Genomic DNA, 24843 nt, shown 5'->3' on the forward strand with positions numbered 1-24843 from the left:
CTCACGTAACAAATTCGCTGTCCTACTACAATTCGATCTTTCCGCTGCTTTTGATGTCATCCATCACGACATACTACTTTACCAACTTTCCGAGATTGGAATCGACTCCACCGTCCTAATGTGGTTCTCAAACTTCTTACGCTCCCGTTCCTACACCGTCAACACAAATGGCACCATGTCCACTCTTTGGACTCCATCTTGCGGTGTCCCTCAAGGATCACCCCTTTCCCCTATTCTCTTTAACATCTACATGTCCTCCCTGAAACGCTTTCAACTATCCCCCCTGGAAACAATCTACACTTATGCAGATGACATCCTAGTCCTCCTTGAGACTGACTAGAACCTCACCAACCTCCACAAAAACATTACAGCTTGCATAATGAGACTCCGTGCCTGGTCCCTCTCGGTACAGATGAAACTAAACGAATCTAAAACAAAACTACTCTGGCTCGGCCCAAAATTCGAACACCTGCCCACACTTTTCACACTACCCACAGGCGATACACTACAGCTCGAGTTCTCATGCAAGGTCCTTGGTATCACTATCGATTCCTCTCTCTCACTCAATGACCACCTCAACTCCTTGGCAAAATCATGCTTTTTCAGCCTTCACATGCTGAGGAAAGCTAGATCCTATTTCAGCCAACAACACTTTGCCATCCTTGTCCAATCCATCATCCTCTCCAAACTAGATTACTGCAACGCCATCTACTTAAATCTATCAAAAAAAGTATTCTAAGACTCCAGCTAATCCAGAATACTGCAGCCAAACTGATCTTCTCAAAACGCAAGTCTGACCATGCCTCCTCACTCCTTGCCAAACTTCATTGGCTCCCAATAATCTCCAGAATCCATTTCAAATGTTCCTGCCTGGCTTTCAAGATCATTCACGGAATCCTGCCTCCTCTTATCCCACTGTCTTTCAACTCCTCCAGTCCCGACTCCTCCAGAACTGCCCAAAGGCTTAAACTAGCCTTCCCCTCTCCACGCGGCTTCCACTATTCAAGCAAACTGGGAAAATTTCTTCTCTTCAAAATCACAGGTCTTTGGAACGACCTCACCACCCCGCTGCGGAACCTGAGCTCCCTTCAGTTATTCCGCAAACAACTGAAAACCTGGCTTTTCAGCAAATTGTAGCTCTATCCTTCCCCCCTTTCTCTCCCCCCTTCTACACATAAGTTCATGTAATCCTTTTTCTTCTTCTCTACCCACTATTTTAAGTTCTTGTAAACCGTGTCGAGCTCCATTCTCATGGAGATGATGTGGTATATAAACTTAAGGTTTAGATTAGATTAGATTAGATATGATAGAAACTTATAAGATCATGAAGGGTATAGCGAAGGTAGAGAGAGACAGATTCTTCAGACTGGCGGGGGCAACAAAAACTAGAGGGCACTCAAAAAAATTGAAGGGAGACAGGTTCAGAACAAATGCCAGGAAGTTCTTCTTCACTCAGAGGGTGGTGGACACCTGGAATGTGCTTCCAGAGGAGGTGGTAGAGCAGAGTACGACTTTGGGGTTCAAAAAGGGATTGGATGAGTTCCTGAAGGGAAAGGGGATCCAAGGGTGCAATTAGAGGGTTACTATACAATACAAAACGCCCTTGAGTAATAGATCACTACAGGTCATTGACCTGGAGGGCCGCTGCGGGAGCGGACTGCTGGGCATGATGGACCTATGGTCTGACTCGGCAGAGGCAATGCTTATGTTAACTTATTTGTACAATTTTTTTTTAAATTTGAATGGTACAGTTTTTAAGTATATTTGATGTAATATGAGGTTTGCGGGGAAGAGGTGAAGAAAGAATGTTTTTCTTCTGTTATGAGTCTGTATGCCTCCTCTAGAAAGTCTTGGTTTTCAATTGCGGGTCCGGCGGTTTGGAACGGTCTGTCCGGAGCAATACGTTTTTGTAGCAATGTACTGCTATTTCTAAAATTACTTAAGGCTCATTTTTTCGTCTTAGCTTTTAGTTGTCCCTCTGACACCCAATAAAATGTTTGAGAATGACCACAAATTTTTGTTGAACAATGTAAACAAAGTGTTTGTAATGTAATAGAAAATTGTGTGGTACAATTTGACCTCTACTGTGCATGTTTACTTGTAAGCTGCTCAGTTGATAAGTGGATAATAAGTTCTCTAAATAAATAAAATAAATAAATAGTTGATGATGACTGTAATCCACTTAGGCATTTAGCAGAGAAGAAATTTGTGAAATAAAATAAAATGGTACTTGTGACTCCTAGTGGTAGTCTCGCAGTACTACTGCTAGGGATCACCAGTGCCATTTTGAGACCTGGCACCGACAAAGGCAAAAGTGATTAGGGATTGCTTCTGTATGAGACCTACTGGATCTCCAAGGACTACATTGGTACAGTAGACTCAGGGGCTCTGGAGGGAGGGAAGGGGAACAAAGAGGGAAATGCTTGGGAGAGACCTTGCCTTAATTGGGTGGGGGCAGGAATGCCCTCATCAGCAAGTGTTGGATTGACAGGGAGACTGCCATTAGGGATCAGGATAGCCAGACAGGTCCTTTAAGATGCCAGCTAGGTGCGTCATGCCATGGCTTTGTAACTCAGTGATCTGGGATAATAAAGCAGCATTATCCTGTTACCATAGGAGCACTGTTCTCCTAATTTGAGCAGGAGTCCTCCATCTATAATCCTGCCAGTAGAGGGTGCTGTCTCACTATCACATTTTCAATAGTGAGTTTGCAGGACTCCTGGGAACCTGCCTGTCTCTAATGATGGAAGACACAGTATTGAAATACCCCCCCTCCCACCACCACCACTGGTAGCAATGCAGTTGAAAGGCTCCTGCCCAGCTTGGAGGGAACAGTGCGTGGGAGTCAGCAACCTGTGGTACTGGGATGCCTCAAGCTGGTGACTCAGAACTCACCTTGAATACTTCTCTCTATGTAGAGCTACCAGATGTCCGGGAAAACCTGGACACGTCCTCTTTTTAGAGGACGTCCAGGTGCCCGGAGGTATTTCAAAAAACTCGGCAGTTTGTCCGGGTTTTGGAAGCCCCCGACTTCAGGGCTGCATCTGCACATGTCGACTTGATGATGTCATGTGCACGCACATCATCGTGTCGGTGGCCGCACAGGCACCCTCCAGATGAGGTCCTGTTGGGGAGGTTCATGTGGGGGCGGAGCTGGAGGCAGAATGGGGCAGGGCTGGGGGAGGGGGCCAGGGGGGGGTCCTCTTTTTTTCATAGAGGAAATCTGGCAACCGTATCTGTGTCTTTATAAAATTCCCTCCCTGACAGCGCCCCAGAAAGTTAAGACGGCTTCGTGCCTGTAGAAATTGACGCGCATGTTTTCCCCATTCCTTGCTCCTGAGAATGCCTGAAGAGACAGTACAAATGTTTTGCTAGTTTCAAGCGTGCATATATCTAAAAATCGTCTGGGCACATCGTCCTAAAATGGACTCTGAAGCTTTAGGGCTCCTTTTACATAATTTGAGGTTGAGGGGTGGTAGATTCAGGGGCAATGTTAGGAAATTCTACTTTACGGAGAGGGTGGTGGATGCCTGGAATGCGCTCCCGAGAGAGGTGGTGGAGAGTAAAACTGTGACTGAGTTCAAAGAAGCGTGGGATGAACACAGAGGATTTAGAATCAGAAAATAATATTAAATATTGAACTAGGCCAGTAACTGGGCAGACTTGCACGGTCTGTGTCTGTGTATGGCCGTTTGGTGGAGGATGGGCTGGGGAGGGCTTCAATGGCTGGGAGGGTGTAGATGGGCTGGAGTGGGTCTTGACGGAGATTTTGGCAGTTGGAACTCAGGCACAGTACCGGGTAGAGCTTTGGATTCTCGCCCAGAAATAGCTAAGAAGGAAAAAAAAAAAAAAATTTAAATTGAATCAGGTTGGGCAGACTGGATGGACCATTCGGGTCTTTATCTGCCGTCATCTACTATGTTACTATGTTACTATGTTTTACGAAGCCGCGTAATAGCGCGCGCTAATTTGCCAGCCACGCTAGCCGCTACCGCCTCCTCTTGAGCAGGCGGTAGTTTTTCGGCTAGTTCGTAAAAGGAGCCCTTAATTTGATTTGTTTTGGTTTTTTTTGCAACTCTGGACGTGTTGCCGATTTTAGATTTTTTTTTTTAATGGACTTTTGAAGTACTGATTTCTATGTTCTTTACAATCTAGAAACAACACGAAACAAAAGTCTGCTGGGGGGTTTCTTCTCTTGTGCTGATTTTGAAACCAAATTAGCGTTTTCAGTATTTAAAATGATTGCACTTCCCTAATGTACTATAAATGAACAGCTTTTTATTAACGGTTACCTCTTCCCAACTACTTGTGAGGAGGTTGGGAGGGTGATCCAAGATATAGGAAGGCTTGAAGTGTTAGAGAATGAAGTGATCTAATTGGCTGTGAGTGAACACCCCCCCCCCCCCCAGATCATACTAACGCTAAAACCACAAACACTACTGTAGTCTTTGAAGTCAAATTTTCTGTGGTTATATGATAATTAGACAGTCTAACATCTGGAATGAATGAAAAATGAGTTACAACTGTATCTCTAGACCAGATGGGGGCCTGTAAGCCCGCCTTCCTGATGCGCAATAATTCCATTGTTTCTTTGAGGAGAAGCGCTCTCATACGTTTTGTCTGCCTTTCAGATGCGTGATTCCAGAAGCCTTCCTGAATCAGTGCCAGTTATTAAGCAATCACCTCTCGGAAATGGGAACTATTACCGACGAAGAGCTGGTACTGTTATGTTCTAATTGAAGGCTTATGTGTAGTCTCGTTCTTAGTATTGTTTCAATGCCAACTTTTGAGTTGTAGAATGTTAATATCCTTTCACCCTGAAAAGGATGTTCTGCTTTTCTGTAGGGCCTGAAATCTCCTAAGGGACATGCTGAATAGATCGGCTTATTTTTGTGTCCTGAATGTTAGTTGCCGGTAATACCAAAGTAAAACGCTTCTTTTGAAGTGAACCCTACCCTACCATCTTGTTTCAATCCCCTCCCCCTCACTTCCCTCTCTCCCATGATATATATTTTTTTTTTCGATGTACTTAGGGCTAGATTCACTAAGCAAACCGATCATGTACTGATCGGTTTGCAAGCCCTTTGCGACCCGATTTCCCTCCGACCCGATTCACTAACCTGTGTACCGATCCCGTTCCGATCCGTGCATGCAAATGAGGGAAACGGCATGCAAAGTAGGCAGGGACGCGATTCACAAAATAAAAATCTTGAACACCAGCTGGGCTGGTCAATCAACAAGAAGCGACTGCCGGGGACCAGTCGCTCACCTCCTTTCCAACTGTCCTGCCAGCCCTGAAATAAACCCACTCTCTGCTGCGATCTGCCTCCCCGACTTTCTCTCTCTGCCTCCCCCCTGCTGTCTGCCACAATTTGCTTTCAGCCCCCCGACTTTCCAGCTGATCTCCTGCCCTGCTAAGCCCCCGACTCACCTGCCCTTCCCCGCAGTGCGAGCCCATGGTTTTAATCCGCGGGTTTAAAGCAGGTTAAAACCATGGGGTCGCGAAGTAGAAAAAACAGTCAAAAATAAAAAAAAAAGCGCTCTGCTGGGCACAAAGGGCTTGCAAAAAAACAAAAAATGCTGAGGACATGCGCAGACCATCTACAGGCAAGGAAGATGATCTGCGCATGCGTCAGGATTGCACACTAGCGATCCGTGCGGTCGGAGGGGGGTGTTCCTCCAATCACTCTCATTTTAATTTTTTTTGTTTCATGAATTGATTGGGCCTGCAAGGATCGGCCACGGAAAGTCAGGATTATGAATCTAGCCCTTAATCTCTTTCCATTTCCTGCTTCTTCCCTTTGTTTCCAGTAAGTCAGCATGTTTTGTCCCCCTTCTAATTTTCTTTTTAATTTTTACTCTTGTATATAATATTTGAAAATTGTAAACCTTTTAGGTATATATTTTATAAATGGTATATCAAAGATTAAATAAACTTGGAAACCTGTTTCTTAGATAGCTTTCATCTGACTTACATGAAAATTTTTATTTTTTTTGTATTTTTTTAAGCTAAGTTGCTTAGAAATGTTTATAATGAGGTAAAGACAGAGCTGGTTGTTACAGTGGAAGGGAGACTGCATAGAATAATGATGTGAAAACTAATTTAAGATCTCAGTGTGGTTTTCAAAAAAATCCATTGCATTAATTTTTAGGCTCGTTTGGCTCTGCAAAAAAAGCCTGCACATTTTGACATTGGCTTTAATTTTAACACACAAAAAGAAAATGTTTCATGAGTTACCGTACAAACCAATCCGAATATAAACCGTGCCACAAGAGCGTACCTAGGAAAAGACAGCATCTTACATATTGCAGTGAGCGGTAGAACATCGGTACGCCCATTGGAAAACTAAAGACGCCAGATTAGTACAAGATCAATCCTGAGCAGTCGGTGCTAAAAGAAAACCAAGCTGGTGGTTTATAAGTTTAAAATATGTCTAAGTGGATAAATGTGTAATTTTATGTTTAAAATATGTAATGAATTACGGAATTATGATAAATTTATAGATACTTGAATGATAAAGAATAGTGTAGAGTGATGCAGACGCTGCTGGAGTTGGGACCGCGGGAAGGGAAGGGGGGGGGGGGGCGGGCAAGGCGAAGAACTTATTTTCAGCAGAGCAGGGAGTCCAGCGCTGGCTGCCAGTCCTTCCAGCGAGTGTAGTTAGGTGCGGTAAGGCTGGGGACCCACGCATGCGCACTCCTGCCACCACGGACCTACATCTCATGGAACGGGGAAAATGGAACACGCAGGTGGGAGTGCGCATGCGCGGCTAGGGTTTTATTATATAGGATATACAGTTTATAGATACAGTGCAAGGGTTATCAATATAAGTTTTTATCCTAACTCGACACATACTGGGCATCTAATACCAAGCTACATAATATACAGTTTACAGGTTAAATTTGTCATAGTTACAGGTAGTGATGTCATTGTGTTTGAGATATTAAGGGTTCCTTTTACAAAGGTGCGTTAGGGCCTTAACGTGTGGAATAGCAGGCGCTAGCCGCTACCGCCTCCTTTTGAGCAGGTGGTAGATTTTCGGTTAGCGCACGCTATAGCGCGCACTTTCGTAAAAGGAGCCCTTAATAAATAGCGTTTTAAAAAAAATAAATAAATAAAAATGCAGAAACTTTTTGAAGATCCCTCGTATTATAGTATTTACTGAATGCGCCACATAACCCATCTTCATAGGACTAGTGTTATCAAGAGTTCATACCTAAGGGATTATCATGGAGAGGAGGGAAGCAAGAAGAATTTAGTCTGGCCGGAGGCTGGAATTTTGATTGTTTTTACAACTGTGCAGGTCACTATTCCATGAGATTTGCCAAAATACTGCAATCGCTGCCTCTAAGCAAATTGCTATCTCTCATTCTGGATGCGATTGTGGCTGACATTACAGTGATAACTTGGTGGCCCTTATAAAGGCAAGATTATTGTCCTGAGAAGTTCAGTGTGAGAATGCACGTCTTCAGCTCTGGATACTACTGTATTGGTTACCCTGATTTTTTTTTTTTTTTTTTTTATACCCATTTCTACGTTCATTTGTAATAGTAGAAGAAACGAGGAATCTATCGAGGGGGTGACAAGATTTTTTTTTGTTGTTCTCTTTTGTTTCAGAGACAATCGCTGAAGGCCGTCTGCCAAGAATGGTTCCGAGTCTCGAGCCGAAAGTCCTCCAGTTCTGAAACTGTTGCAGCTTATCTCGAGACGCTGAGATCGGTTAATGCCCAATTACTGGAAACGATTGTGAATATGGCCGACAGAAATAGAAACACTGCTCTTCATTACAGCATCTCCCATTCCAACTTCTCCATCGTCAAACTTCTTCTGGATACAGGTGGAAATTCTTGCTTATTTTAGATCAGGGGTGTCCAACCTTTTGGCTTCCCTGGGCCGCATTGGCCGAAAAAAATGTTTCTGGGGCTGCCCAAACACGCAAACGATGCAGCAAGACAGAGGAGGGAGCCGGCAAGACGGTAAACACCAGGGGGCAGCAGAGGAAAACACTACATCGCCCTCGACTGGGGCTGCACAAAACACTTCACGGGGCCGCATGTGGCCCTCGGGCCGCAGGTTGGACACCTCTGTTTTAGATTATCCTTTTCCTCCCCCCCTCCTTTCCTTTACCCACCCTTCCTGCACAAGTTTATTAATTATTAATTAATTAATTAATTAACTCCTCTCACCTTGGGTTCTGCACCCCCAACACTATGGCCCTCTTTTACTAAGGTGCGCTAACCGATTAGCGCATGCTAAACGCCAATGCATACATGTTAGTCTATGGACACGTTAGCGTTTAGCACAACTTAGCAATAGAGGGGGTATATGTCATGTCTGTCTGTCCAAGTTAGATTGTAAGCTCTTCCGAGTAGGGACCTTCTATTAAATGTCAAAATGTACAGCACTGCGTACTCAAGCATTTTTCCCTATCTCCCAGCAGGCTCACATTCTACCTAGCATACTTGGGGCAATGGAGGATTAAGCGATTTGCCCAGGGTCACAAGGAGCAGGACTGGGCTTCAACCTGCAACCTCAGGGCTGTAGCTTCAACCGCTAGGCCACTCCTTCCTTGTAGCTGCCGTGTTTCCCCGAAAATAAGACACTGTGTCTTACATTAATTTGGGGACCAAAAATCGCACTAGGGCTTATTTTCGGGGGATGTCTTATTTTCTTGTGCATACAACAAACATCTCTCACCCATCCCCTTGTGCAGCATCTTTCTATACCTCCCTCTCATCCCATCTTGTATACCACATCTACCCTATAAAATAAAGCTTTAAATGGTTAACAAATAAACAAATTACAAAACATCCTTAAACAAACTGAATTTCAGATGTCATAACATGAAGCCGTTCCCCCCGTGCAGCAGAACCTCGCCAACCTGGCCAACCCAATCCCCTGTGCAGCATCTTTCCATCTCTCCCTCCCATCCCCCCCGTGCAGCAGAATCCCACCGACCCTCCCACCGCGAGGCTGTCATATCTCTGTTCCAAACAGCAGTGGCGGCAGCACTGAACAGGCTGTTTTATGGTCTTCCCTCTGCCGCATCACTGATGATGTCATCAGTGACGCAGCAGCACAGGGAAGGCCCCGGCAGGGAAGGCCACGAAGCAGCCTGTTCAGTGCTGCCGCCGCTGCTGTTTGGAACGGAGGTATGACGGCCTTGCGGTGGGAGGGTTGGTGGGGTTCTGCTGCGTGGGATGGAAAGATGTTGCGCAAGGGGATGGGTGAGAGGGGAGGAAAGATGCTGCGGGGGGTAGTGCTGCTGCTGGCGAATCAAGGAGTGTTGGGGATATTCAAGAGGGGCTTCGGGGATCGATCCAACTAGGGCTTATTTTTGGGGTAGGGCTTATATTAAGACCTACCCCGAAAATCATGCTAGGGCTTATTTTCGGGGAATCATGGTAGGACTAGAAGGAAGCCTTAGGGCTCCTTTTAACAAAGATGCGGTAGAGGTTTCTACCATGGGTTGGCAAGGTAAATGCCCCAATGCTCATAGGAATTCTATGAGCGTCGGAGCATTTACCTCGCCAGCCTGCAAGAGAAACCAGCTTTAATTCTTTCATGGTCATTTCTAGGGATCATCATTCACTGCTCCCTTATTTTGGGACAGATCAAACCTCTCTAGCCCCAATAAGAGAGAAGATCTGAAGTGAATGATGCTGCCACCAAGCTACTAATGGGTGGAACTGAAACGCTAAACTACTGTACCACCTCACCAATGACATAGCAATTGGCCCGTCTTCTCAGTTCTATATTTTGTAGAATTGTAAACGCTCCATATTTTGAGAGCGTGCTATTTAATTGTGGAAGCTCCCAACCATGTGGAATGCGAGGGCATTGGATGAAGCTAAGAGGTGATAGGCTCAGGAGTAATCTAAGGAAATACTTTTTTTACAGAAAGGGTGGTAGATGCGTGGAACAGTCTCCTGGAAGAGGTGGTGGAGACAGAGAATGTGTCTGAATTCAAAAAGGGCCTGGAATAGGCACTTGGGATCTCTCAGAGAGAGGAAGAGATAATGTTTACTGCGGATGGGCAGACTGGACGGGTCATTTGACCTTTATCTGCCATCATGTTTCTATAAGAATTGCCACACTAGGACAAACTGAAGGTCCATCAAGCCCAGTATCCTGTTTCCAACAGTGGCCAACCCAGGTCCCAAGTACCTGGCAGAAACCCAAACGGTAGCAACATTCCAGAACTGGTATTGTGACATCACAATGCCTCATTCCACCAATGCCTAAGAGCCAATCTCATCAGTGATGTCACAATGGCTTGACTGTCCTATACTTGGCTCACATAAGAACATGGGATCTCTTAGAGAGAGGAAGAGAAGTTGCGGCGGATGGGCAGACTGGAAGGACCAATTGGCCTTTATCTACCATCATGTTTCCATGTAAGGTTGATGTGTATAATTTTGTACCTCTCTCTGTTTTTTTTTTTTTTTGCTGCCCTCCAAACTGAAATGAAGAAGGGCCCCTGGCAGCCATGTCTTTTTCAGACCCTAATTTCAAAAACATTGTACCACTGGCAAAGAAAGCAGAGAGAGCATCTTTTCTCTAATTTTGCCTGAATCCTCGTCTCCACTCATCAGAACGGGAGAAATTAGTGTATGCAAATAATGTAGAAAAGGAGATGCGGAAACAATGTATTGCTCATTAATATTGAATATAGTCCCAAGTCAACGTAATGCCATTAATATAACATCTATAAATTTTTGCTGTTAACCCCCACACAAAAAAAACAACAACCACCCCCCACTATTACCGGTACTTAGATGAATGCTTTCATTAGTTTTCTCTACAGTTTTCCTCTAATGACTCTGCGTTTCTGTCAATTGTTTAATTTATTTCATCATTAAACATGTGTACCATGGACTGGTCTGATGCTCAGGCCCACACCAGCATGTGAATTATAATCTCGGAGCATCGCAGCCAACAAGCATACAGGAGCCGCTTCCTATGCACAAGTCTCTCTCCTTCCTAGGCAGTGTAGGAATGAATAAGCAGCAAACAGAGCACTGATAACTTGTGCCCAGAGCACCACCTCCTCTCACTCTCCAGAGCCGCCTCAGAGTTTTTGTGAAAGCCAGCATTAATTCTTTCCTGATCAAATCTGGCGCTCGTCGTTCACCCAACGTGATTTAACCAATTCCCCTCTCACAACAATGTAACCTTCCTCCATAATGTGTTGCAACTTTTTCCCCTATTGTAAACGGCGTAACCTTCCTCCACGACGGGATGCAAACTTTTCCCCATGACGCTTGTAAATCGCCTCGAACCTTGCAGAAAGGTGAATTCCCGTCAGGTTTAGGCCATATATCTCAATAACACCAATGATTAAGAATTCAAAAGAATCTACAGCACGAAAATTGCTGGGTGGTCATGCTATAAACTTTGTAACTTTGCTGTGTTTAAAGATTAATCTCATTCCAGTTGGCATATAAATGAAGATAGTAACGACGGATAAAGCTGTGAAATTCCAAGCAGTTGCTCAGAAAACAGCAAAAATCTCTAATGGGTTACTTTTTTTTTATTTGCCTCATCCTGAAAGCTCCAATTTAGGGTCATGTACAATTTAATGGACAGAGAAACAAAATGACAAAATAACTTTGTACAATTGTGAACATTCAGGATGCCTAGTGAATTCCTACATTTGTAGCAGCATTAAAGAATAAGCAACTATTGCAGTTTCTGCCACTGTACAAACTTCTACAAATCATTTTGCTTCAGTATTTTGAAATATAGCAATTTTGCCCAGTGCATAAATTAGACCTTGAGTAAAACCATTTTTTTTTTTAAAAAACCCAGTCTGCATGCATGTTGGAGCCATATGGTAACTCTAATAAGGTGTGATTTCAAAGAAGCACAGCCCAGGCCCAAAACACATTCTGCAACTTTTAAGTGGTGCAAACCGTACGTCCCTTTTCAACAGGACTGTCCCTTTTTCGGATTCTCCTGTCTCGTCCCCACGCACAGCGTCAGGACACTGAAATGTCCCGTTTTCAGAGACGGCATCCTGAAGCTGTGTATGGGGACAATGGGACAGGCAATCGTGGGAGAATGGGCTCTCTCCCTTCTTCCCCGCCTGCCGCAGCAACAACCACAAAAAAGGAAGGTCCAGGCACCATCCCAGAAGCCTTCTCCCCAAAGTCAATTCTGCCTGGCTTGCTCGGACCTTCCTCTCCAACGTCAGAATGGATGTCGGGGAGAAGGCTTCTGGGCCGGCGCCTGGACCCTCCTTTCTTGCAGTTGTTGCGACAGCGAGCAGGAAGCTGCAGGGGGCTGCGGTGGTGGACCGGGTGGGGGGAGCAGAAGAATCGGCGGTAGGCTTCGGAGGGAAGGAGGCAGACAGGCAGGCTGGCTGGTTTTGGGGGAGGGGGTGAGACAAAGGCTGGAAGGCAGTGAGGGAGACATAAGAAGGAGGGAGAGAGGAAGGAAGGAGAGAAAGAGGCAGAGAACAAGGGGGGGGAGGGTTGTAAGCAGAAAAAAGACAAGAAAGGCCTCAACCAAAGGGGAAAGACAGGAGGCAGATGCAGGACTATGGGAGGTTCAGACAGAGGGGGAGAGACCCTGAGCAAGAAGAGAGAGATCAAGATCATAATAGAGGAGGGAGAGAGAGGGAGACCTGGAACAAAGGTACAGAGGAGAACTGACACTAAATCTGGGGAGGGTGACAGAGGGAAAAGAGAGAGAGCCTAGATCCAAAGGGGATGGGACTGGATTGTGAAAGAAATGTTGGATGTAAAAGAAAGAGAGAAATATTGGACTCACAGTCAGAAGGAAGTGCAACCAGAGACTCATGAAATCACCAGACAACAAAGGTAGGAAAAATGATTTTATTTTCAATTTAATGATCAAAATGTGTCCGTTTTGAGAATTTATATCTGCTGTCTATATTTTGCACTTTATTTGTCTATTTTTCTATAGTTACTGAGGTGACATTGCATATTTTAAAGTCATCTGTCTCGACATCTTTGAAAAAACCTCAAAACTCATAAATGATAATTAATATTTTCTCTGCGTACATTGTGCTTTGTGGTTTTTAAAAAAATTTTATGTTTACCATTATGAATTAAGATATTGTGTGTACATGAAAAATGAATGGAAGAAATTGGGGGCGGGGCTGGGGTGGGGCTAGGGCGGGATTGGGGGCGGGACAGAAAATTAATAGATGTCCAATTTTGATGAAAAAAAATAAATGGTCACATTATGTAATGTAATGTAATGTAATTTATTTCTTATATACCGCTACATCCGTTAGGTTCTAAGCGGTTTACAGAAAATATACATTAAGATTAGAAATAAGAAAGGTACTTGAAAAATTCCCTTACTGTCCCGAAGGCTCACAATGCATTATGCAAAGCAAACTCCCCACGTGACACAATAAAATTTTAATAGTGGCTTTCTGACAAGCTGTAGAGTGCATTGCAACATATGTAGGGTTGCCAGACGTCTGGGAAAACCCAAACGTGTTCTCTTTTTAAACATTCCAAAACCCGGCAGTTTGTCCGGGTTTTGGAAAGCCCCGAGCTCCGGCCACATCTGGAGGGCCTTCAACAAGCAATGCGCGGATGATGTCCACATGCTGGAGGCCCTCCGGACACAGCCTGGAGGTCAAGAAAAGAGACGAGGCTTTTAGGGGGGGCGGGGCTGAAGGCGGAATGGGGCAGGTTGGAGGCAGAACAAGTTGAGACTGGAGGCAGAATGGGGCGGAGCCATACATCCTGGTTTGTCTGTCATCCAATATGGTAACCCTAAGCATATTTGACAACTCCAGATGCCATGATGTCCAGATAAAATCATGTGGCTTATTTGCATTTCCTCATAATATCATCGTTGACTGTTTGGGTTGAGAGAGGGAGCATCGACTCCTGATAGCTAGAATGAATTAAATCAGTCTAATAAAAAGATATCACCTTAATTCCTTTTGGTTTATTCACCCGTATTTCCAAAAATTGCTTAAAATCCCCACTTGCACATTGTAGGCTACCTGATAATCTTTGTGTTTTTCGTTTTGCAGGCGTGTGTGATGTGGACTGTGAAAACAAGGCGGGGTACACTGCTGTCATGCTCACACCATTGGCATCGGCACAGACCAACCAAGAAATGGAGGTTGTTTTGAAGCTTCTAAATCAAGGAAATATTAACACGCGCGCCAGTCAGGTACACAAAAATGACGCTGAATTGCTCTGCTGGCTATGAAATTAGAATTGTTGCTAGCTTTTAATTTTCTAATGGAAAATCTCAGAAACAAGGCCTACCTCATGACTATGAGTTCTAAGGTTGTTTAAGTCAACTAATGTAAAGTAACATTGTAAATAACAGCAGATAAAGACCTGAACGGTCCATCCAGTCTGCCCAGTAGTCGTATTCATTATAAATTCATGATTCAATTGTCTTTTTTTTTCTTTGATATTTCTGGGACAGACCATAGATGTTCACCCAGTACTGTCATGAGGTTCCAACTAGTGGAGTTCCTGTCGAAGCCCTCCCCAGCCAATCCTAAACTGAATTCCTGGGTACACCGACAAGTGCTTACAGGACAATGGCGACCCATCAATTGCGCTAGTGTTAGGGTAAGGTTTAGATGAGGATTAAATCTTCATCTAAACCTTACCCTAACACTAGATACCAAGTGAATATTGGAAGTGTAGTGCACTTACAATATTTCCCCCCCCCCCCCCACACACACACACACTACACTTACTTCCCGTCTCTGAAAATAATAGACACCAGAAGAGCTACAATTTTTTCAATCATAGCACCCCAACTATGGAACAAGTTATCAGTTTATCTGCATGGTGAAACTTCTTTAGAAAAATTTAAAAGCACATTAAAAAGCCACCTACACAAAGATGCATTCGAGTCATAAACAGGATAACTCTTTTATCAACAATCTCAGGCTCAAATACTTAAACCTAACCAGATCTCTATATAAGTCACAACTTCTCCCTTTCACTTTTAGACCTAGCTTTATTTGTAAAACATTTTCAATTACCCTCCTGATGTTGTTTTTCCTTAAATGTTCATCGACTTTCTTTAACAATTGTAGTTCACTCCTCTTTCCCTATGTATCACTAATTCATTGTGTACATCGATTGTTTGTTTACCTGTATAAATTGTTTTATTTTGTCCCCCCCAAAAAAACCCCAACTTTTATTGTTATACACATTGAAAATATTAGATATTGCGTTTATATCAAAATTTTAATAAACTTGAAACTATTCCCTGAACACCTAGGAAGGAGCTTGGTCAATATAGGGGATGCTGAGCACCCACTGGTACTCCGAGCTAGTTCCTAGGATTTTGTGCATATTTTGAATACCTGACTTGAGAATGGAGGTATGGGGGTGTAGAGCTAGGACAGGCTTGGGAGACCCTGAGCCAGTCCTCAGATATTCAGTTTTTGCTTGGCTTATGCTATATTGTGTTCATGAATCCAAGTAATGCGGTGGCTAATGGGAGTTAATGTAGGGTTACTAGATTTCCTCTTAAAAAAAAAAAAGAGGATACCTGGCCCTGCCCTGCTTCGCCCTCGGCCCCACCTCCATATGAACTGCAGGTCTCTTTCCCCGGATTTGGGACCACTTCTGGATGTCCTCTGTGTATGCACGGACATCAGCGTGATGATGTTGACGACCGCGCATGAGGACATCTAATCTTCTATTTGTGCGTTGCTCATACCTATGCAGGTTCAAGGTGACTTAAGGAGAGGAGGGGGTTAGGAGAGAGGAGGGAAGAGGATGGTTAGGGGGGGGGGGAATAGAGGAAGTAGGAGAGAAAGTGGAAATTAGAGAAGGAGACATCCAGACAAGCTCAGGGCCTTCCAAAACTCATACAAACTGCCGGATTTTGGAAATCCCTCCGGGCACCCAGACGGTTCTCTAAAAAAGAGGACATGTCCAGGTTTTCTTAGACATCTGGTAACCTTAACGTGTCCTCATGGACATTAATACGAGTATTTCAGTGTGGATTTATGAGTGAAGAATCTTATACAGCCTCCTGAAAATGTCTCTATGTCCATATGAGATATTGGCCTTATAGTAATTGGCTGGGAGAAGGATTGTTTGCATGGTGTTGACGGAGACGAGACACGATAGTTTAGGATGTTAAAGTGCCACTTTTAGCCGAGTCATGTACTTCTCCTAAGATTAATGAAACCTTGCAGAATGTTCAGAGGTCAATTGGAGTGTTTTACCTCATTCCAAGCTATTATGCATCCATGACAATCAGCTGCTAATTAAAGCGCGTAGGCAATGCATTAATAAGTGATGAGCCTACAACATTGCATTTCTGTTTTTTGGCCATATAACTAATTAACTTCCCCCAGGGCCAAGTGTAAATACAGAGGTAAAGACCAAGAATGAATTAGAGCAAGAGGAGGTAAAAAAAAAAAAAAAAGGGCCTTCATTCTGAGCTTTCATGTATGTGTGATGACCAAATCACTATATTAACATTGCCATTTTCTTGGCTTGCTCACTTGCTTTTTTAAAAAAAAATTCTGTTAAGAATAATAATTGCAGGTTTGACTTCCAGGTGGCACCCTGCCCAAGACAATTTACAAAAATAAATAATACAGTTTCAATCCTTGCCTGGATTCGTAGTGTCCTAATTCTTGGAAAGTTCTCAGGAAACATTTTTCATCCCAGGCAGATTTGCACTCTCGTGCTCCTTTTCGGGCTTCTTCTGAAGAAAGAGCTGATTGGATGGGAAGACATAAGAGAAGTGGAAAAACAGTGGTCTAAGTTGAAAGATGCAATAAAAAGAGCTACTGACCTTAATATGAAGAAAATTAAATAAAATAAGAGAAAAAGGAAACCAATATGGTTCTCCAAACTAGTGGCAGAAAAAAATAAAGGCAAAAGAATTGGCATTCATGAAATATAAAAAAAACCTCAAGAAGAGGAATAACGGATAAAAGTGAAAGAAGTCAAGAGAGAGATACATCTGGCAAAAGTGGAAGAGCAAATGGCTATAAATATAAAAAAGGGAGAATTTTTTCAGATATATTAGTGAAAGGAGAGAGACAAAAAATGGAATTACGAGACTGAAAGAAGGTATGAACCGCTATGTGGAGAGTGATGAGGACAAAGCAAACATGCTAAACAAATACTTCTGTTTGGTATTCACAGAAGAAAAACACGGAGAAGGACCGCGATTGGTTAGCAAAGTTACACCTGAGAATGGAGTGGATACCGCACCGTTCACGGAAGAAAGTGTTCATGAACAACTTGAAAAACTGAAGGTGGACAAAGCTATGGGACAGGACAGGATCCATCCCAGGATATTGAGGGAGCTCTGAGAGGTTCTGGCAGGTCTTCTTAAAGATTTGATCAATAAATCTTTAGAGACGGGAGAGGTTCCGCGGGACTGGAGAAAAGCGGATGTGGTTGCAGAGATGAAGCGGGAAATTACAGGCCGGTAAGCCTCACTTCGGTTATTGGAAAAATAATGGAAACGTTGCTGAAGGAAAGGATAGTGAAATTCTTAGAATCGAATGGATTACAAGATCCGAGGCAACATGGATTTACTAATGGTAAATTGTTCCAAATGAATCTGATTGAATTCTTTGACTGGGTGACCAGAGAATTACTGGTAGATCAAGGACATGTGCTAGATGTAATTTACTTAGATTTCAGCAAAGCCTTTGACATGGCTCCTCATAGGAGGCTCTTAAACAAACTCCATGGGTTGAAGTTAGGGCCCAAGTGGTGAACTGGATTAGAAGCTGGTTGATGGACAGACACCATAGTGGAATTCACTCAAAGGAGGGAAAGGTGAGTAATGGAGTGCCTCAGGGATCGGTGCTGGGGCATATTCTGTTCAATATGTTTGTGAGCGACTTTGCTAAAGGTTTAGAAGGGAAGGTTAGCCTTTTTGTGGATGATACCAAGATTTGTAACAGACTGGACACCACGGAGGGAGTGGAAAACATAAAAAAGGATCTGCAAAAGTTAGAAGAATGGTCTAATGTCTGGCAACTAAAATTCAATGCAGAAAAGTGCAGAATGATGCATTTGGTGGGTAGAAATCCGAGGGAACCATATGTGCTGGGAGGTAAGAGGCTGATAAGAAACTGACAGAGAAAGAGGGACTTTGGGGTGATTGTGTCTAAGGATTTAAAGCAGGGGTAGGGAACTCTGGTCCTCGAGAGCCATATTCCAGTCGGGTTTTCAGGATTTCTCCAATGAATATGCCTGAGATCTATTTGCATGCACTGCTTTCAATGCAATGCTTTCAATACGGCTCTCAAGGACCGGAGTTCCCTACCCCTGATCTAAAGGCATCTAAACAGTGTGATAAGGCGGTGGCTGTAGCCAGAAGGATGCTAGGCTGTATAGAAAGAGAAATAACTAGCAGAAGAAGGGAGGTGTTGATGCCCCTGTATAGGTCATTGGTGAGGCCGCACTTGGGAGTATTGTATTCAGTTTTGGAAGCCATATCTGATGAAGGATATAAAAAGACTTGAAGTGGTCCAGAGGAAGGCAACAATAATGGTAAGGGGTTTGAACCAAAAGAAGTATGAGAAGACCTAAATATGTATACTGTACTCTGGAGGAGAGGAGGGTCAGGGGAAATATGATATAGACATTTAAATACTTGAAAGGTATTAATATAGAACCAAATATTTTCCAGAGAAGAGAAAATGGTAAAACTAGAGGGCATAATTTGAGGTTGGAGGGTTGAAGACTCAGGAGCAATGTTAGGAAATTCTTTTTCACAGAGAGGGTGGTAGGTGCTTGGAATGCCTTCCCGAGAGAAGTGGTGGAGAGGAAAATGGTGATAGAATTCAAAAAGCGATGGAAAAACAGAGAAGATCTCTAATTAGAAAATGAAGGATGTGAATTAAAGAGCTACGGCCGGTACTGGACAGACTTGCATGGTCTGTGTCCCATATGGGGTGATTTAGTGTAGGATGGACTGGGGAGGGCATCAATGGGAACTCCACTAACTTGGAGCATGAGGATGTTACTGGCCAGACTTTATGGTAGATGTCCTGCAAACAGGATGGTTGGATAGGCTGGAGAGAGCTTGGATGGCAACTTCAACATTTGGAACCTAGGCCAATACCAGGTGGACTTTACAGTCTATGACCCAGAAATATCAAAGAAGAGACAAGTTAATTTAATCATGTAGTTTTAATTGGTATAACTAATGGGCAGACTGGATGGACCGTTCAGGTCTTTATCTGCTGTCATTTACTATGTTAGGGTCAAGATAGGATGCACAGTGCGGTCTCACTAATCTCCTGAAGTTACTCAAAATTTCTCTGGCTTTTCTTTCTAGACCAGGGGTGAGCAACTCTGGTCCTCGAAGGCCGGACTCCAGTCAGGTTTTCAGGATTTCCCCAATGAATATGCATTGAAAGCAGTGCATGCAAATAGATCTCATGCATATTCATTGGGGGAAATCCTGAAAACCCGACTGAATTCCGGCCCTCGAGGACCAGGGTTGCCCACCCATTTTCTAGACTCTCCCTTAAGTCTTCAGATCTTCTTTGGTTAGGCCAGTGGTTCCCAAACCTGTCCTGGAGGACCCCCAGGCCAGTCGGGTTTTCAAGATAGCCCTAATGAATATGCATGACAGAGATTTGCATATAATGGAGATGCCAGGAGTGCAGATCTGCTCCATGCATATTCATTAGGGCTATCTTGAAAACCTGACTGGCCTGGGGGTCCTCCAGGACAGGTTTGGGAACCACTGGGTTAGGCTAAGCCAGCCTGGAGCAGCTCCTCCCCCTATTGAAGGCCTAACTAGCCATGAAGAGAGGCAAATCCCTGTTGCTCTTTCTGAGTTTCCAGGCCCCTTCTCGGCACTTCCCTCAGCTAGGACCAACAGCTTCCAAGCCAGAATAATATTCAGGGCCTTAAATCGTTCCAGATAGATCTTCAAAGGATGCACTCGCTGTCTAGTGATGGACATGAAGGCCTATCGTCCCTTAATCATAATACTCACAGTTCACACAAGGAGCAGGAACTCCAGAATGTTCCTTTTCCTAAATAAAGCAGGAGAATTCTTGAATTACTTCTAGTACAGGGATGCCCAAGTCCGGTCCTCAAGATCTACTGGTAGGCCAAGTTTTCAGGATATCCACAACGAACATGCATGAGAGAGATTTGCATACCAAGAAAGGCAGCGCGGGCAAATTTCTCTCATGCATATTCATTGTGGATATCTTGAAAACCTGGCCTGCCAGTAGATCTCGAGGACCGGACTTGGGCAGCCCTGTTCTAGTACATAAATGCTCTGGCCAGTGCTGCCTACTGAGTAATGGGATGAAACTGAAATGCACTTGCTTTGCATGGAACCTCTCATCAGCCCTTCCTTTGATGAACTACACAGGCATCATGTTTGTTCCTTCATGTATTTTAGTGAGCTGAGCTGCTTAACTATTCTTCAAACTAAACTAAACTAAAACTTAAGTTTATAGACCGGGTCATCTCCTCCATGGAAAATGGAGCTCGACTTGGTTAATAATCATAAAGTAATAATAACAACAATAATGATTAGAGATTAAATAAACCGAAGAACATAGAGAAGAACGATAAATAAAGTTTTTGAGAAGCAAGATGTTACTTGTTCACACTGTGTCACACTATGTCTAAGCATCGCCATTCTTGCAGGGAGGCCAGACGGCACTGATGCTGGCAGTGAGCCACGGGCGAGCCGATATGGTGGGAGTCTTGTTGTCCTGCGGCGCCGATATAAATGTGCAAGATGATGAGGGACGTTCTGCGCTGATGATGGCTTGCGAGTGTGGTCACGTGGAAATCGCCAAGCTTCTTCTGGCTCAGCCCGAGTGCGATGCTCAGCTAACCGACAAGGTAAGGATATAGGCCTCTGTTGTGTTGGTTGATATTATGAGAAAGGCAGTTCCACAGGGGAGGAAGAGGTGGAAGGCAGGACACGCACGCTCCTTTCCACATCATTTCTGTGCCGCCACTAATCTCGGCGACAGCAGCATTACCTAAGTGTGCAGATATTAACTCGCTTATGAACATTCCAAATCTGAGGGTTTCCAGCTAGCAATAAGGTTTAAAAGCATGTGTCAATATTCAGCCATGGTTCACGTACACGTACTTCAAGCGCTTTCCCCCTCTGTCCTGGTGCTTCACAATCTATCTAATGTACCTGGGGCAGTGGGGGATTAAGTGACTTGCCCAGGGTCACAAGGAGCAGTGCGGGTTTTGAACCCACAACCTTTAGCATTTGGCCCATGTTAATTCAAGTTTTATTTTAAAAAAAATTGATACAACGCTTATAAAATTTCTAAGCGATTTCCATCATAAAAAGTGGGGGGAAAAAGAACATATAGTAACTTGACATCGACATAAGTTACTTGAGGCTCACTCAGGGATGGAGGGGCAGAACTCCAAATTATTAGAGTAAAGAGGAACAAAAATGGTTAAAACAGTAGGGCTTAGATTGGAGCCCGAGCTGCAAGTGACTAGTGTGGCATAAAGATTAGAAGCCAAGTGGGCCAGCTCTCAAAGGCATCTCTGAAAACTTGAATCTTAATCATTAGCAAACTTTGATAAATTTGCCCCTGAGTCGATAAAAGTAGGCTAGCCTTTTTGCTGTTCTTTTTTCTGATCCTATATTTTCTATTGTATCTTTTTGATAATATTTTGTAAACTGCATATAACTTTTGTTGGTTATGCGGTCTAGAAGTCCGATATTATGTTATCTGAACACTTAGGGCTCCTTTTACTATACCACGTTAGGGCTTTAACGCACGGAATAGCGCACTACATTTCCACGCTATTGAGCTGGCGTTAGTTTTAAAAGCGTAGCGCACGGTAATTTCCTGCGTGCGCTAAAAAACGCTAGCGTACCTTAGTAAAAGGAGCCCTAACTTTCTCTCTTCCCACTAACCAGGTAAGTTTCAAGTTTATTAAAATTTTGATAAAACGCTAATCATGAATTCTAAGCGTTTTACAATTTATTTTAATAAAAAAAAAAAGGGGGAAACATTGAACAGATAAGTACCGACTAGACAATACTTAACAAACATAAAAACAATAGGAAAGTGGGAAGAACTACAATTTTAAAAGCAAAGGAAACACAGAGCGTAAAAGACAATAGGGAACTAGGGAATTAAGATTATTAAACAACCCTGGCAGTCACCCAATCTATTCAGCAATCATATGCACCTTGGAAGAGGTAGCATTTTAGATTTCCCTTAAATTTTATCTAAGTTTTGTTCAGCCCTGATATGAGGTGGCAAGGAGTTCCATACGGTGGGGGCCATAATTGCAAATGAAGTGCTAATGATTTTCAAAGACGGTGTATGAAGAAGATGTTGAGAGGAGGATCTTGGGACTCTTAAAGGCTCGTGTGGAATAAGGAGCTTGTGAATGAAGGCCGGTTCTTTAGTATTTTGGGACTTGAAAGAGAGAAAAGCTATTTTATATATGATTCAAGGTGGGACTGGCAGCCAATGCACACTTTTTAGTAAGGGAGTGACGTGATCCAATTTCTTCCCATTTGTGATAAGCTCTTCCTCTGCCTTGACTCCACTCCTGGACCACCGCAGCACCAATCAGATAGTGATGGGTGGTCACAGCTGAGAGCGAATGCCAACAGCAGAGAAGGCCAACGTGATTTAACCAGGCAAGAGCCTTTCCTGCCTCCGTTAAATCGTTTTGAATATTTTACCCTTAAATTTCTTAAGGCTCCATTTTCGCAGGTGTTCTTAAAATCAGATGGGGGGGGGAGGGGTTGGGAATAGATTGGATTGGACATATTGAAATGAGAGGAAGCCCTGAGAAAATGGAAATCTTTCCCGCAATTTTAACGGACTGAAAAATAAACCCTTTTCTTATTTTTATTTTTTCTTTCATATAGGGTGGTAAGTCTGCTTTGTCCCTTGTTCCGAGCTCTGCCCACAGCCACATTGCAGAGCTTCTGGAAGCCCACACAGAGCACAGCGCAGCCCCGTCGCTATAAATGAACTGGGAAAAAACGGGCCTCCTCGTAACCTGCCACAGAGAACAAGCGCCTCATTCAGTCAGCCTTTTTCGGGCCGCATTTGGAAGGGGGCAGTAATAACGTTATTAAGTTCTATACTTCTCGATGGAACTATGTCAAATATGTGCATATATTTGCATTCTGGAATTCTCTTTGTTAAGCACACTGCTCTGGCCTTAACCAGAAACTAGCACAGTGAAGGACGCGCATGTGTGTTTTCCAAGATGTTAAGACTGCCTGTTTTCAGCGTGACATCCTAAATGACTTATAGTTTACCACATAACATCTGACAGAGATTGATTTTACTACCGATATACTTATTGTCTGCATTTCCAACATTTGTCTTTTTTTTTTTTTTTTTTAAATAAAGCTTCTAAAGTGCATCTCCTTTTATGGAGTACTAGCTGATGCCCCGGCGTTGCACTGGTATTTAATTATAGCAATAACACTGTAAATGGATTCAAATAAAGATACTTTATAGTGGTGAATGAAAGTATTTTTTTACAGCTTAATAAAAAGTACAATATTCAAATTATAAAGTGAAATATTTGACAAAATGAATACAATACAACTAACGCAAAACGTGATTATAAACAACAATTTTAGTTTCACCTCCTGGAGCAAGAACATATAAATTCTTGGCTGAACCCACCCTTGAGCAAGCAAAATAGAGTTGTGGGCCATGAGACCCCCAGAACATATCACCCCAGGTAGTGAGGGATCTGCATACCAAGTTTCGTCCAAATTGGTCACAGTGAGAATGGCAGCTTTTTACATTTTTTCCATTGACATGAATGGGTGAAATCTGATTTTCTGTTTGTAGCTCCGGCCATGTGTGCAGGAGGGCCGCGAGACCCCCAGAACATATCACCCCAGGTAGTGAGGGATCGGCATACCAAGTTTCGTTCAAATCGGTCAAGCCGTTTGTGAATTACTGTGAGAATGGCAGCTTTTAACATTTTTTCCATTGACATGAATGGGTGAAATCTGATTTTCTGTTTGTAGCTCCGCCCACGTATGCAGGGGGGCCGGGAGACACCCAGAACATATCACCCCAGGTAGTGAGGGATCTGCATACCAAGTTTCGTTCAAATCGGTCAAGCCGTTTTTGAATTACTGTGAGAATGGCAGCGTTTTACATTTTTTCCATTGACATGAATGGGTGAAATCCGATTTTCTGTTTGTAGCTCCGCCCACGTGTGCAGGAGGGCCGTGAGACCCCCAGAACATATCACCCCAGGTAGTGAGGGATCTGCATACCAAGTTTCGTTCAAATCGGTCAAGCCGTTTGTGAATTACTGTGAGAATGGCAGCTTTTTACATTTTTTCCATTGACATGAATGGGTGAAATCTGATTTTATGTTTGTAGCTCCGCCCACGTGTGCAGGTGGACCGCGAGACCCCCAGTACATATCATCCCAGGTAGTGAGGGATCTGCATACCAAGTTTCGTCCAAATTGGTCACAGTGAGAATGGCAGCTTTTTACATTTTTTCCATTGACATGAATGGGTGAAATCTGATTTTATGTTTGTAGCTCCGCCCACGTGTGCAGGTGGGCTGCGAGACCCCCAGAACATATCATCCCAGGTAGTGAGGGATCTGCATATCAAGTTTCGTTCAAATCGGTCAAGCCGTTTTTGCGTGATCGCGGCACATACACACACACATACATACCTCCGATTTTATATATATAGATAATACAGGACAGCAGCTGGTCTTGTTTGAATGTCTTTGCAGACAGCAGCAGTTTCAAAATGTTAAGTAAAAGAATGGTACAGGGTTTATAACCCAAAACGAGCACAGAGAGGCTTAACACTCCAACCGTACTCGCTGGAGGAAAGAGGTGATATGAGAGAAATTCTGAAAT

At 43.5% G+C, this 24843-nt stretch overlaps 1 protein-coding gene across 6 annotated transcripts in view; it reads left to right on the plus strand.

Moving 5' to 3' along the window:
* KANK4 (KN motif and ankyrin repeat domains 4) overlaps positions 1-23412 on the plus strand; it is a 104922-nt gene extending 81510 nt beyond the window's left edge. For all 6 annotated transcript variants that reach the window (XM_033917090.1, XM_033917089.1, XM_033917092.1 and 3 more), the window contains 5 exons: positions 4632-4719; positions 7619-7838; positions 14025-14167; positions 20629-20829; positions 22853-23412. In XM_033917090.1, coding sequence (XP_033772981.1) covers positions 4632-4719; positions 7619-7838; positions 14025-14167; positions 20629-20829; positions 22853-22954 — 754 coding nt within the window. In that variant the 3' untranslated portion in view covers positions 22955-23412. The remainder of the gene's footprint in view (positions 1-4631; positions 4720-7618; positions 7839-14024; positions 14168-20628; positions 20830-22852) is intronic.
* Positions 23413-24843: the final 1431 nt, after the last annotated feature.

Source organism: Geotrypetes seraphini, chromosome 12, assembly GCF_902459505.1.
Source record: "Geotrypetes seraphini chromosome 12, aGeoSer1.1, whole genome shotgun sequence".
Lineage (NCBI taxonomy): Eukaryota > Metazoa > Chordata > Amphibia > Gymnophiona > Dermophiidae > Geotrypetes > Geotrypetes seraphini.